The 15193-nt window shown below is 36.0% G+C and overlaps 1 protein-coding gene across 1 annotated transcript; it reads left to right on the plus strand.

Moving 5' to 3' along the window:
* Positions 1-5820: 5820 nt before the first annotated feature.
* Positions 5821-14752, plus strand: MSH6 (MUTS homolog 6). The gene is made up of 21 exons (XM_021423817.2): positions 5821-6974; positions 7344-7440; positions 7753-7858; positions 7940-7993; positions 8071-8145; positions 8337-8405; positions 8532-8615; positions 9065-9256; positions 9441-9988; positions 10068-10197; positions 10434-10525; positions 10640-10818; positions 10892-11094; positions 11199-11300; positions 11722-11884; positions 12157-12446; positions 12520-12657; positions 12990-13069; positions 13161-13260; positions 13517-13646; positions 14156-14752. The coding sequence occupies exons 1-21, from the start codon at positions 6095-6097 to the stop codon at positions 14404-14406; spliced, it is 3963 nt and encodes a 1320-aa protein (XP_021279492.1). The 5' UTR covers positions 5821-6094; the 3' UTR covers positions 14407-14752.
* The last annotated feature ends 441 nt before the right edge of the window (positions 14753-15193 follow it).

Consider the following 15193-nt stretch of genomic DNA (forward strand, 5'->3'; position numbering starts at 1 on the left):
ACTGCCTATATATTGAAGGTTTTGGAATAATGGGAGTGCAAATCTTGATTGATAGTAAGTCAATTGTAGAGGTCATGTACGCACCAAAGGTAAGCCAAAGCTTTCTTAGTGTGGACCAATTGGAGGAAAGTAATTATAGTTTTATGTTTAAAGACAGATGTTGCAAGATATCTTATGCAAATGGAAATGAATTGTTCATGGTGGGAACGCAAAGTAAATGCTTTCCTATAAACTGGAGGAAAATAAGACAGCAAGTATACAAATGCATTTTATTTGACACTAAGTTGTGGCATAGAAGATTGGGCATGCGAATCATGACTCACTAAGTCACATGGCCACTTCGACCATGATTGCTGGGTTGCCAAAAGCCATAAAATTAGGAAAAGTTTGCAAGACATGCCAATTTGGCAAACAAACAAGGACATTATTCTCGAAAGGGAGTGATTCCCGTGCCTATGATAAGTCACAACTCCTTCATGCAAACGTGGGAGGCCCTATGACAACCATATCTCTCAATGGAAATCTCTATTACCTGTTGGTTATTGATGACTTTTCAAGGTACAATTGGGTTTATTTTCTAAAAAGAATGGCTGATGTGTTTGATAGCTTCAAGAGGTTTAAAGTCCTAGTAGAAAATGATGCGAATTGCAAAATAAAAACCATCCAAACAAACAACGAGGATGAGTTTAAGTCAAATGAATTTAAAAATTATTTGAATACAAATGGCATCAAACACTTCGCCACTATACCATATAGCCCCCAACAAAATAAGGTTTGTGAAAGGATAAATAGAACCTTGATTAAGATGCCTAGATGTCTTCTTCAAGAGAAAAATATGCCCAAAACCTTTTAGGCAGAAGCCACAAATGTTGTGGCTTTATTGCTCAATATTTTTCCAACAAAAGCATTAATCATGAAAAGCCTATTTGAAGCATGGCATGGACCCAAACATTCTGTCTCTCATCTACAAGTATTTGGCTGTCTTTGCTATGCAAAAATTCTTGATTAAAGGCACATAAAGCTTGACCCAAAATCTGAGGTTGTTGTCCATTTGGGTTTTATTAAAGTTTCTAAAGGTTATTGACTTTACAATGTGCACACAAGCAAAGTATTTTTGTCAAGAGATGTAAAGTTTGAAGAAGACATGAGATGAAATTGGAAGACTAACCAAGTTGAGGGTCTTCAAAGTACAAATAATGATGAAGCCGAGAATGCTAAGGAAACTGATGAAGAAGACAATGATGATTATGCTGTAAAAGGGACAATAAGCTTGCAAGAAAGTTATGAAAAGTGCAATGTGTCCATTGTTGAACCCACCACTTACTTTGATGCAACAAAAGGCAAAGCTTGGCAAGAAGTAATGCTTGCCAAAATGGATGCAATCAAGAAAAATGGTACATGGGTATTAGTTAAAAGAAAACCATAAGTATCAAGTGGGTATATTGAGCCAAGCTAAACATAAATGGTTCAATAAATAAGCTCAAGGCTAGACTTGTAGCTAAAGGCTATTCTCAAGTGTATGGGACAGATCACACTAGTAGCTCACCATGATATGATTCGATTATTAAGTGCTTTGGTTGCAAGAGAAAAATGGTTTATATGGCACTTGAATGTAAAGTCTATTTTTCTTAATTACTTGATTAGGGAAGAAGTTTATATTTGAGCAACCAGAGGGGTTGGTGGAGTAAGGAAATGAGAACAAAGTTTGTAAACTCATTAAAACCTTGTAAGGCTTAAGACAGGCTTTAAGAGCTTGGTATGAAAGAATTGATAGCTACTTGCTTAAGAAAGGATTGAGATGCCACTTTAATAAACCAACTTTGTATGTCAAGAGCTCACATGACCAAGTAAGTCTAATAATTTCCCTTTATGTTGATGATATTTTGGTGACAAGGCCCAATAGTTTGGAGTTGAAAATTTTTAAGATCCAGATGAAACAAGAATTTGATATAATTGATTTAGGAAAAATGCATTACTTCCTAAGTCTTGAAATCATACAAGAACCTGAATATATTTGTTTTCACTAAAACAAATATGCTCAGGAACTTCTCAAAAGGTTTCATATGGAGCCCTATAAACTAGTTGACACCTTTATGACTTCTAAAAATAAACTATATAAAAAAGATGATGCTCCAGTTACAAACATGTCTCAATATAGAAGTTTGGTGGGTTGTCTGTTGTATTTAACAATATCTAGACTTGGCATAATGTATGCAAAAAATGTCCTGTCAAGATATATACAAAAGCCTTCTGAAATTCATATGATAGTAGCAAAACGAGTCCTATGATACATCAAAGGAATTGTAAAATATGGATTCTAGTATGTCCATCATGAAAGTGGAAATCTTATAGGATTTTGTGATAATGATAGGCTGGTTGTCCAGATGATGCCAAAAGCACCACAAGTTTCTGTTTTTTACTTGGAAGTATTATATTTGCAGGGAATCCAAAGAAGCAGGAAATAATGGCTCAATCCTCTGCTAAAGCCGAATATGTGGCTGTTATCTCGACTTCCAACCATACACTTTGGTTGAGAAAAATTCTAAAACACTTGAGTTTTAAACAGGCCTGTGGGATAACAATTTGGCTTGACAACCAAGCTGTAATAACTATTGCCAAGAACCTAGTTTAGCATGGTTGTACCAAGCATATCAAAGTCAAATATCATGCAATAAGAGATGTTGTAAAGAATAAAAGACTCAATGTGAAATATTGCATCACAGATGAACAGGTTGCAAATATCTTCACCAAGGGATTAGGCAAAGATAAATTTCTTACTTTCAGATCAAAGTTGGGTTTATGCAAGACTAAACTCAAGGAGGTGTGTTAGAAAATGAGTTTTATCCATGTGCATAGATGTTTTTTATTATTGTTTACACCCAGTGATCCTTCATTACAAAGAGGAAGACAATCACGTGTAAGTGGGTCACGTGATTCATTAACCCATGCAGCACTATATTTTGTGTTATAAGTTTATACAGAAAATACGGTTACTTAGAAGATGCCACATACATTGATTGGGTTTGCGTCAAAAAAGATACTTTGTATTTGCCATAGCAGTAGTTATAGGGTTATTGATTTATATCGGCAGGTTTTTATCCAACGATTTTCTCTTTGAATTGTGTAATAACCAATTGTTGCCTTTAAAAGAGAGAATTCTAATGGATATAGATGTTCTTTATCTTTACTTTTTTTTCTCTCAAATTTTTTTTCTCTCCATCAAAATTTTGATTTATTTTAACATGATAAATTAAAAAGTAAAATTTATCAAATTAAGACAACCTTCCATGTTCACAACCTCACCTTCACAACTGAAAGAGTTCTGTCATTCCCAAAAAAAATCGACATGTAACTCCAAACACAATAATAGTTAACAGTCATTGTATCTTAATAATGCAAAACTAGATTAATGTGTTTGAAGTTATGTGTTGATTATTTTGGAAATGACAAAACACTTTATTTTTTAAGGTGAGGTTGTCAACATGGAAAGGGTAAGAATATCTCTTTACCAAAAAATTGTACTTCCATTATTAACTATTCAATAAGGGAAAAGGTACAATGACATTTACAAATAACAAATTTATAAATAATAATCTCCATGAGTGAAAAATAACACATGGCCATAAAATTGATTTTATGACTCATGCACCATTTGAAGTTTTCCCTCTCTTTTTTCAATTGGTTGCTTTAGCACATTGAACCATGTGATTAGGCCATGACTTATAGCCCCAAAGAAAGCAAATTCCAAATCTATACAACACCAAAAAAACTTGTAGATACTTGATTTTAGTTAATATTTTTTTTAATGAATTATTTTATAATATAATATTATACAAAAAATAATGAGAATAACCATTACAATTGAAATACTATTTTATACAGAGCAATTAAAACAAGTAAAGTGCTACTTTACGTAGAACAATTAAAACAAGTGAAGCGCTACTTCATACAGAACAATTAGAATAAGTGGAGCACTACTCCATATAGAACAACTAATACAAGTGGAACAATTACTTCACACAAAATAACCACTTTACATGGATGACAGTGAAAATAACCAGGAACAAGTAATAGGGTTTATGGGTTATTTTTATCTTAGGATGTTCCGAAAAGTTTGACTTTATGGTTTAGATATAAAGGTAGTTAAGAGGTATTCTTTTTAACCTTTTTCTTGAAGTACAAGTGTTTCACCCTCCTACCTTGTTCTCGTGTACCCATTCACATACACTTTCTTTTCTTATACCTATTCACATACAACTTATTCTATTGTACTTGTTCACGTACAGCCTCCTTTCTTGAACCTTTTCATGTATACTTTTTTTTTGTTAGCTTCTACTATAGAACAAGTCTTATTACACTTAATTATTTTAATGATTATATAATGGGTTTCTAACTGTTGCTCAACATTAACTCTCTCATATTGTGTTGCTGTCCATATGGAATGCATTCCCTAAAAATGTAGCACCATGCTTCTCAACAATATGGACTGGTAACGCTAGAGGAACCCGATGATATTTAGGATTAAAAGATTTCTATAAACATGCAGAATTGATCAGCAATCTTTCCGAAAAACAATAGAGTCAAAAGGAGTGTGGAAAAAGATATGGAATTTGATGGATGAGTATATTGGTCGATTCAATTTAATTTAAAATTTTAAAAATTGAATTAATTAAATTCAATCAAAATGTAATAAAAAATCGACGTATTTCAATGAATTCATTCGATTATATCAATTTGAATGAGAGTATTTTTGAAGTATATTTGAAAAATATTTATAATATGTATATACAAAACATATTTTTTGAGATATGTTATAAAAATATTAATACACCCATATATAAAATATATTATTCAATTTTTTTTATGGATTCAGTTGTAAAATTTGAACATAAAAATTCAATAGAAATTAATTAAAATAATCAAATAATTATTTTTCTTAAACAATTGATATCAAAATCAAAAAAATTCTATTCGAATTAAATGAATTTAATCAATTACGATAGATTATTTTACTTTGCACCGTTAATGTTCACTCCTAAATAATAACACAGTGACTGTTTTTTTTTTTGTTTGTTAAGTAATATGAATCCACAGTGTACATATATTTTTATGATTTCTTGTTTCTATATGATTTTGTATAGCTAGGCCCCTTTTGCTTTCTGCCTATGCTTGGTAAATCTTTACCTCCTGATTTACTTAGAATAGGAAGATTTTGAGGCCTGGATACTCAGGTCTGTGGCCGTTTTTGTTTCGCTGTCTACCTGCTTTTGGTACTCCATCTTCTAAATTATGAAACTACAAGCCTTTCCAAAAAAAAAAAAGAAAGAAAGAGAAGAATGAGGCCAACTAACCAAGGGAAGAGAGGTAGACCAAGGAAAGCAGTCCTCTCCTCGACGTCATCGTTTTTCTCGTAGTCTTGGTCTCTGATCGACAATGAGTAGCATTCTCGAGCTCGAGGCTTAATGGAAGTCCTTAGAGAAACAGACATTTAACCGCCATTCAAAAGGAGGAAATCGGGAAATGGGGAGTTATTTTAATTTTTTAAGTAAATGGAAGCGGAATTCGGAGAATTAAAGTTCGGGGACGGTGGTGTAGCTGCAGCTGGCAAGTGAGCCTTGAAGGTGGTAGGGTACTAACGCCTAACGGTAATGTCGTTGTGGTGCGAATTATTTCGATCTGCCAACGTCATTCTTCGGCTTGGCTCAGGTCCTCAGGACGCCCTACGGTCCATTTATTTGGGTTGTCTTTGGGCCTCTGTGCAGAAGTTTTCGCCTCTTTTTAATAATAATAATAATAATAGCGAAAATAAGAATATGAGCGTACGGTTCATAGCCCATTGGGATGTGCAGTGCAAATTGCCCTGCATTTACCCGAGTTCCCGCCAAAGAAAAACCCTGATCAGAACATTTCCCGGGAATTCCCGCCTTATCTTACGCCTATATTCTTCCATGCCAATGAAGGGGACATCGACGCCGCTTCACCTTTTATTCCTTTACACCTTCAAGAAAAAGTAATCACACTTTATTTTCCCAATTGCCTGTCATTTTGCTTTAAGCAGCTCAATTTTTTCTTTTATATCAATTAATCGGGAAAAATGGCATCGTCGCGTCGGCAAAGCAACGGTAGATCACCTCTCGTTAATCAACAGCGGCAGATTACTTCCTTCTTCTCTAAAACCAACTCACCTTCCCCTTCTCCTACTCCCTCCAAACAGACCTCTAAACTCAACCCTAACTCTAAACCTAATCGGAGCCCAAGTAAAAGCCCAAGCCCCAGTCCGACCACTCCGTCGCCTGTTCAATCCAAGCTCAAAAAGCCCCTCCTAGTTATTGGCCAAACGCCCTCCCCGACTCCCTCGGCGCCGGCCGACAAATCTTACGGCATGGAGGTTGTTGAGAAGAGGATTAGGGTTTACTGGCCGCTGGATAAGGCGTGGTACGAAGGTGTGGTGAAGTCTTTTGATAAGGAATCGGGTAAGCATTTGGTTCAGTATGATGATGCGGAAGAGGAGGAGTTGGATTTGGGGAAGGAGAAGATTGAGTGGATTAAAGAAAGCACGGGAAGGCTTAGGCGGTTGCGGCGAGGGGGTTCTTCTTCGGCTTTTAAGAAGGTGGTGATTGATGATGAGGATGAGGGCGTGACACAGAATGTGGAGGCACAGAGTGATGATAATGATGATGATTCTAGTGATGAAGATTGGGGCAAGAATGTGGAGATGGAAGTGAGTGAGGATGCCGAGGTGGAAGATATGGATTTGGAGGATGAGAAAGAGGAAGAGGAAGAAGAAGAAAATGAGGAGGAAGAGGAGGAAATGAAAATATCGAAAAGAAAAGGCGGTGGAAAGACTGAAGCAAAGAAACGGAAGGCGAGTGGAGGAGGGAAATTGGAGTCTGGCAAAAAGAGTAAGACAAATGCAAATGTTAGTAAGCAAGAGCTTAAGGTGTCTTTGGTGGAACCGGTGAAGAAAATAGAAAGTAAGTGGCGTAGTTTCTTGTGTACAATTCTTTTAGTTGATTGTGTTTGAAATGAGAGATTAAATAATTAAAATTTTCTTCTCTTTGGGAGATGAATGAGAACGAGTATGTTTTAGTTAAAGCCGATGGGAGTTGGGGTTATTTCCCAAATTCTTGTTGTAGCGAATATTTTCTGCTATATCTGTTCATTTTTATGGCTGCTATCTGCATAGAAATTTATTCAACCTTGGCTTATGTTAATTAGTCTATTATTCAAAATTTTTTGGACATATCACAGACTATTTTCCTGTCTTTCTTTTTCCTGCGGAATCCACCTTAATAAATGATTCCAAATCTTTAAGTGCTGAAGAAGAGTATGTTTAACTGCAGGTGATAAGGCATCTAATGGTTTTGATAATGCTTTGATGGGTGATGCATCAGAAAGGTTTGGTAAGCGTGAAGCAGAGAAGTTGCACTTCCTCACACTGTAAGTTCTTGTTTTGTCCTTATAATTTCCCTTAATTGACATAGAATCCGCAAAAATATTACTATGCCTCTAGGATTTGAAAACATATATACAGGCTTCCTTAACTAATTAGGTTTTACTAGTTCAGCCATCCGGTGTCTTATGCTGAAACCATCTAACCTATTTGATTGCCAATTAGTTAGTAAACATCTGCTTATGCCATTACAAAGTGCACAAAAGCTTGCTAATTGCTTTAGATTTAGAGGGAGGTTGCTAACTCTAATGTAAGGAGGACGCATGTATTAAATGCTGAAATGTTTTTTGGACTTGAAGGAAGGAGCGTAGGGATGCAAATCGAAAACGTCCTGAAGATGTAAACTACAATCCAAAGACTTTATACTTGCCTCCTGATTTCTTGAAGAGCCTATCAGGTGGCCAGGTAAGGGCATTCAATTGTCAAGTACTTTGAGAAACCCTTTTTTTCCTTGGCTTCTATCAAATGACCTATATTACCTTGCAGAGGCAATGGTGGGAGTTTAAGTCAAAGCATATGGACAAAGTTCTATTTTTCAAGGTATGGCATAGTCTACTCTAATTTATTGATGTCATTTGTCTTGTAAAGTCATTTAACATTTACCTTTGTTGGAGCAGATGGGTAAATTTTATGAACTTTTTGAAATGGATGCTCATATTGGGGCAAAAGAACTGGATTTGCAATATATGAAGGTATGGCCTTATCTGTGTTCTTTCAACTGAAACTGGAGTGTTGTTATTTTTGGCATCGGAATTTTGTTTCATGGCCAAGGGGAAAAGATATAGAAATGAAGCAGAAGCACCTTTGTTATCAACTCTTTAAGAAATTTATTTTCATGATGTTTCTTTTTCACTATTCCTTGTACATCTACTTTCATTTTTAGGGGGAACAACCTCATTGTGGATTTCCAGAGAGGAACTTCTCTATGAATGTGGAGAAATTAGCTCGAAAGGTTGGTCCTATGTATTTTTATTCTAGGTTGCAGTTCTCCAGGATGGGCTTTGTTATGATTGCATATTTTTGATAAGCACAATTTGTGCCATGGAGGAAACTTTACTCTCGTTTATTGACAGAACAGGGTTATCGAGTTCTTGTAGTAGAGCAAACTGAAACTCCTGAACAGCTGGAGCTTCGTCGGAAAGAGAAAGGTGCCAAGGATAAGGTCCGCATGATATAACAGAAGATCAATTTTTTTTTTTTTAAATTGGTGTTCCCATATTCTTCATTTTTTCCCAGATTGGCCATTGAATAAGTGCACTTTTCTCTAAACTTTTGCTAATGTGTTGATTATCTATTGTCTATGTCTGTCTAGTTGTCAAATATCATATTATCATAATCTTATTAGCATACTTAAATGTCTTAACTTTTCTTAGATATGTTGTTGAGGACTGTTAGATTTTCATCTGGCTTCTGTCTAGATGGTATAATGGCTCATTTCAGTTGTTTGATTTACCATATATTTATTATATGTTTTTTGGGTAATATATTTCAGTTTTTTACTTTCTAAATTTGTTCTTTGTCTTTGGGATACTTCATTTGGAATTGCTGGGGAAGGGGAATTTGGTGTGGTTTGGAGCTGTAGAGTCATTGATATTTTTCAATGTGTTTTAGGTTGTCAAACGTGAAATTTGTGCAGTGGTTACAAAAGGAACACTAACTGAGGGAGAGATGCTTTCGGCAAATCCTGACCCTTCTTACCTCTTGGCAGTGACTGAATGCTGTCAAAGTTCAAACCAGAATGAGGATCGGATTTTTGGTGTGTGTGCCATTGATGTTGCAACTAGCAGGATTATTCTTGGACAGGTAAGGACTGTTCCGTGCATAATAATGTTTTATTTATGCCTCCTTTGTTCAGATTTGACCAGTAGGATGACTTATTCCTCTGAATAGAAAGTGCTTTAACCAACAGGTTTTAAAAATGTTCTGCATGTGTGATGTTTTTCATTTTATATTAAAGGGCTGATCTGCTTTGGCTTTCTATTTCCAGTTTGGGGATGATTTTGAGTGCAGCGGATTGTGTAGTCTATTGGCTGAGTTGAGGCCAGTAGAAATTATAAAACCCACTAAACTGCTCAGTCTTGAAACTGAGAGGGCGATGTTGAGACATACAAGAAATCTCTTAGTGAATGAGTTGGTCCCATCTGCAGAATTCTGGGATGCGGAGAAAACTGTTTGTGAAGTTAAAACCATCTACAAGCGTATTAATGATCAATCAGCTGCTAGATCTGTTCATCATGTGTGTCTGAATGCTGCTAATTCTTGTGAGGGAGATGGGTCAGGCTGCCTGCCAGCTATCCTTTCCAATCTACTAAGTGCTGGTGCGGATGGCAGCCTAGCACTCTCAGCTCTTGGAGGCACTCTTTATTACCTAAAACAGGCTTTTCTAGATGAGATGTTACTTAGATTTGCAAAGTTTGAGTCGCTTCCATCCTCTGGTTTCAGTGGTATTGCTCAAAACCACTACATGCTTCTTGATGCTGCTGCCCTGGAGAACCTTGAGATCTTTGAAAACAGCAGAAATGGAGACTCTTCTGGGTAAGTTTGCGTCCACTTTAAATGTTAAATGTTGTAGTAGTTCCAAGCTTATGTGTAGGCAATATATTTGTCTGTGAAGGACACTCTATGCACAATTGAATCACTGCGTGACAGCATTTGGGAAAAGGTTGCTAAAAACATGGCTTGCTAGACCATTATATCATATGGACTTGATTAAGGAACGCCAAGATGCTGTAGCAGGCCTAAAGGTGAGTTTCTCATAAGTATTCTGGCTATTTATATTTTACTGAAAATGATTTGCAAATTGAAGGTGATTACCTTTTTATTGGGTTTGGGGGGGGGTTGTTGAATTTGTCTGCATAACTATTTACTCAATTTTCAAACATTCAGGTAAACTGGTTAGTGTTAGGTCTTAATCTGAATCTGTGGCCCTTTTCGTGATGTTTACTGCTCTGTTTACTATGTTGTCTTTTCTGCTTTCTAGGGTGAAAATCTATCTTATGCACTTGAATTTCGAAAGGCATTGTCCAGGCTTCCTGACATGGAGAGGTTGCTTGCACGTATCTTTGCTAGCAGGTAAAGCTTGGATAGAAATGCATGCTCATTAATATGTATTTCATTTATGTTGCATACAGAATATCTTGAGCATTTTCTTATTAGTATTTAAATTGTTATTACATTTGAATGCAGTGAAGCTATTGGAAGAAATGCAAATAAAGTTATTTTATATGAAGATGCAGCAAAGAAGCAACTCCAGGAATTCATATCAGCTCTACGTTGTTGTGAATTGATGGTTCAAGCATTTTCTTCCCTTGGTGTCATTTTAGAAAATGTGGAGTCTACTCAGCTTCATCATTTGTTAACAGCTGGTATTGTAAAAATTATTTTCCTCTATGGTTTTGCAAATATCATCTGGCAGCTTATATTTCTGACTTTGCATAGGTAAAGGTGTTCCCAATATCCATTCAATTCTTAAGCATTTCAAGGATGCCTTTGATTGGGTTGATGCCAACAATTCTGGACGTATAATACCTCATGAAGGAGTTGATCTGGAGTATGACTCTGCATGTGAAAGAGTTAAGGAGATCGAATCTAGTTTGACTAAACACCTCAAGGAACAGCGCAAGTTACTTGGAGATTCATCAGTAAGATTTCTGTTCGGAAATGCTTGGATGTTCCGATGGTATAAGCAATAGTTTACTTCTTGAAATGTCTTATAAACTTTCTTTGATATGATCATCTGCTACAGATCACCTATGTCACAATTGGAAAAGATATATATCTATTGGAAGTGCCAGAAAACTTGCGTGGAAGTGTCCCTCGGGATTATGAGTTACGTTCATCCAAAAAGGTAAGTTACTTCCATTATGCATAAATGGCTCCCTCTGTATATTAAATATAAGATATTTTATCCAGTTGTTAATTGATTTCTGTTGTTATAGTACTGTCTAACAATGTTATCAAGAATCTTGCCAGAATGGCTGCAGATGTATTTTGCTTCTTGCTCATTTACTATTCTTAAATGTTTCGCTTTGTACCTTGCCAGAGTTGTGTCAAAAATTATTCTAAATTTAGAAGTCATGTGTTTAAATTTTTATGTTCATTTTTCAGTTTGTGTCATCCCGTCAGACTTTTTGCTTATTAGTTTATAACCTCTGCTTGAAAGAAATCTTTTGCTATGATTAGTAAGTCAAGATTACGCTGAAAGTTGATCAAATTAAAAGTAATTCTTGACTTGAGTTTCTTTGTCATCTCCTGCCTGACATGTACAGGGTTTCTTCCGGTACTGGACTCCATATATCAAGAAGGTAATTGGAGAACTCTCACAAGCTGAATCTGAAAAGGAAATGTCTTTGAAGAACATTCTCCAGAGGTTAATCGGACAATTCTGTGAGGATCACAATAAATGGCGGCAGCTAGTTTCAACAACGGCAGGTATGCTTGCCCACTTCTAGGCAAACTTGGCTGGAGCTTGGTTTCACATTTCTTTATCATATAATCCAGTAGATTTTTTGTTATAGCGCTGCTCAGCTTTAAGCTTTTTTTAAAATTTATTCCCTCTATGCGATACAAACATTTATACTTGTATTTCTAGTCTATAACTTTAGTTCTGCATGTAATGACTGAAATTCTAAAAGAATAAATGAATTGAATGCGATATAGGTTGATTTCCTTTACATATCTCAGTTGGTGGTTGCATATTGCAGAACTGGATGTACTGATCAGTCTAGCGATTGCAAGTGATTTTTATGAAGGGCCAACATGTCGTCCTCTTATCTTGGGCTCCTCATGTTCAAATGAAGTGCCATGCTTTTCTGCAAAAAGTTTAGGACATCCTATTCTCAGAAGTGATTCTTTAGGCAAGGGTGCATTTGTCCCCAATGACATTACTATTGGGGGCTCTGGTCGTGCTAGTTTTATCCTTCTTACTGGCCCTAATATGGGTGGGAAGTCTACACTTCTTCGCCAAGTTTGCTTGGCTGTGATTTTGGCCCAGGTAAAGTTTTGGTTCTGGCTAATTCTAGGTTGTTTCTTTATATCCAATGGCCTTCACACTTGGTTCTCCCCAGGTAGGAGCTGATGTTCCTGCAGAACATTTCGAACTATCTCCTGTTGATCGAATCTTTGTCCGGATGGGTGCCAAAGATCATATTATGGCGGGACAGAGTACATTTTTAACAGAGCTTTCAGAAACTGCATTAATGCTGGTAATTTACTTCATTCTGATTTCAAGAAATCCATATATGTGAATTTGGTTAGGATTGTGGCATTTCATGAAAAGTGACTTATTTTGTATTTCTTCACAACTGTTCTTGTCATCCTAAACATCCTTGCTGAGAAAACTATATATGTGCACGTTTTCATTTATAGAAGCATTGCCATTTCTCAATCTACATGAGAGGAAATCAGTGTTTTATTTATTTATCAGGTTTCCAGTGTATTTAAGCATTGTCCAAATTATTCATTTTCCTTGGTAGATGTAGAAATTGTCGATTTTACCATTTACTTTCTGTGAACATATCCATGATGGTTAATGCAGTCTTCAGCAACTCAACATTCACTTGTGGCATTGGATGAACTTGGACGTGGAACATCAACTTCTGATGGACAAGCCATTGCGTATGTTGCTTTTTTATTTAGCATGGTCTTTAAATGTTTATGTGATACTTTTGACTTAGTCTTAGTTCCTCATGTTTCAATTTCTGTGTAGAGAATCAGTTCTTGAACATTTTGTACACAAGGTGCAGTGTCGAGGAATGTTTTCAACGCACTATCACCGTTTGGCTGTGGACTATGAAAAGAATTCCAAGGTATGTCTCTGCTTCTTCTGTTGGATAACATTTTTTGGAAACTGAAGGTAATTGTGTTTGTACTCGAGGAGTTATATTAGGTGCAAATAGAGTGAATAACAAATTATAAACAAGTTTGGTAAAATCTTTTTGAAGTCATATGTGTCATTTATTTTGAGTGAAAATTTGTGGTTGTATAGTCAATGACAGTTATTTTCATGGCTTTTCAACTCTCTCCTATTATGTTCTTTATTTTTTTTCCCCATTTTTTATACAGGTCTCTCTCTGCCATATGGCATGCCAAGTTGGAAATGGAATTGCCGGTGTGCAAGAAGTTACATTTCTTTACAGGTTGACCACTGGAGCCTGTCCAAAAAGCTATGGGGTGAATGTTGCACGACTAGCTGGTAAGGGTCTTCACTTGTAATATTAGTTCCCCTTTTTTGTGGACCTAAATTTGGACTTTTGGTGATGGGGCCTCATTAGCTTCAAAGGTTGCTTATAACTTTGATACAATGAAATATAAAATGGAGACTCGCTTGGAGAACTAGAGGGTTGAAACTATAATAAAGAACCTTGCATTTACTCATCCTACCAAGGATGTGGTATTAATTAGAGTAAGATGGCATTATAGAATTCATGTGACAGATCCCATGTACTAGAAAAAGATTTAGTTTTTTGCTGAAATTTTCATGAATGGAGTTCATATTCTCAAAAAATTGGAGAACTTCTGTTTATTAAGAATCTTTTGTTCTCAAGGACATAGAGGTGTGAGCCTATTGAATAAATCTGGTTCAAATAAGGTCTTTGTTTGTAGCGAATCCGCTGAATGAATTTTTCAAACCATTACTTGATTAATTGCAACAATTGAGCATTTGTTATGATAAATTGCAGCTCTGACTAGTAACTATTTCAGGGCTTCCTGACTCAGTACTACTGACAGCTGCTGCTAAGTCTAGAGAATTTGAGTCTGTGTATGGGAAACACAGAAAGGGATCTGAAGATGACTTGCCAATGCAAAGTTGTGCAGATAAGATGGTAGCTTTTATTCGAGAATTGATCAGCCTTACAGCAAATGCAAATTGCTTAGACACTTACGAGGGTAGTTGTATCAACTCCTTTACCGAACTTCAACATAGGGCAAGGATACTTCTGCAGCAACATTAATGGAATCTTCTGGATGTATTTCACGTCTGCGGAAGTAATTTACCAGTCATTGACGTTAATAGACTATAGAGTATTTCTTCGGGGCTGCTGGAGTATTCCTAGTTTTGCTGGGTCATTATTTCCCCATTTTTAGTGATGTGAACTAGCATCTAATCCACATCCTGTTTGAGCAATTAATGTGAACACTACTATTCTCCAACATTTTGGTAAAGTTTATCTGGGAAGGAGAAATAATATTAGTTGGGTTGAGCAACCCCTACGTAGCTGGAAAGGGTAGAATGGGTTGACCAGCCCCGTATGTACATACAGTAAACATTTTTGAGAGAATTGATTGACGTGTTTGTTACTTGAGACTAATTTAACCATATGCATTATGGTTGCAATGCAATGTCAATGAAGCAGTTTCAACCAAGAAAGGGAAAGGTTGTTGGCCACCGCACACCATTATATGTAAAAATTCGCCGAACAAATGACTTGTTTTGAAAGTAAATACAAATTGATCAGAAACCTTGTGATAAGTTACCAAGTTAGGCCATTCATGGTACTAAGATAGAGGTTCCAGGCCTTTCTTCAAATCTCTTTATTATAATAGGAAATGGGCTGGTGGATTGGTAGAAAGTAAAATCTGTTAATAATCCTCCATTTTTAAAAAGTAAGCTGCCTCATCAATCTGTAGTCAGAAGCAATATTTATGATTTTTCAATTCATGCAAAAAATTGGGACAAGATGAGCATCAGTGTAATGCTCAGATACAAATGGAAGTAATTAGAGGTAATACAGTAAGAGA

Source organism: Theobroma umbraticum, unplaced genomic scaffold (genome assembly GCF_002168275.2).
Source record: "Theobroma umbraticum cultivar Fairchild unplaced genomic scaffold, ASM216827v3 scaffold_4.1, whole genome shotgun sequence".
NCBI classification, from domain to species: domain Eukaryota; kingdom Viridiplantae; phylum Streptophyta; class Magnoliopsida; order Malvales; family Malvaceae; genus Theobroma; species Theobroma umbraticum.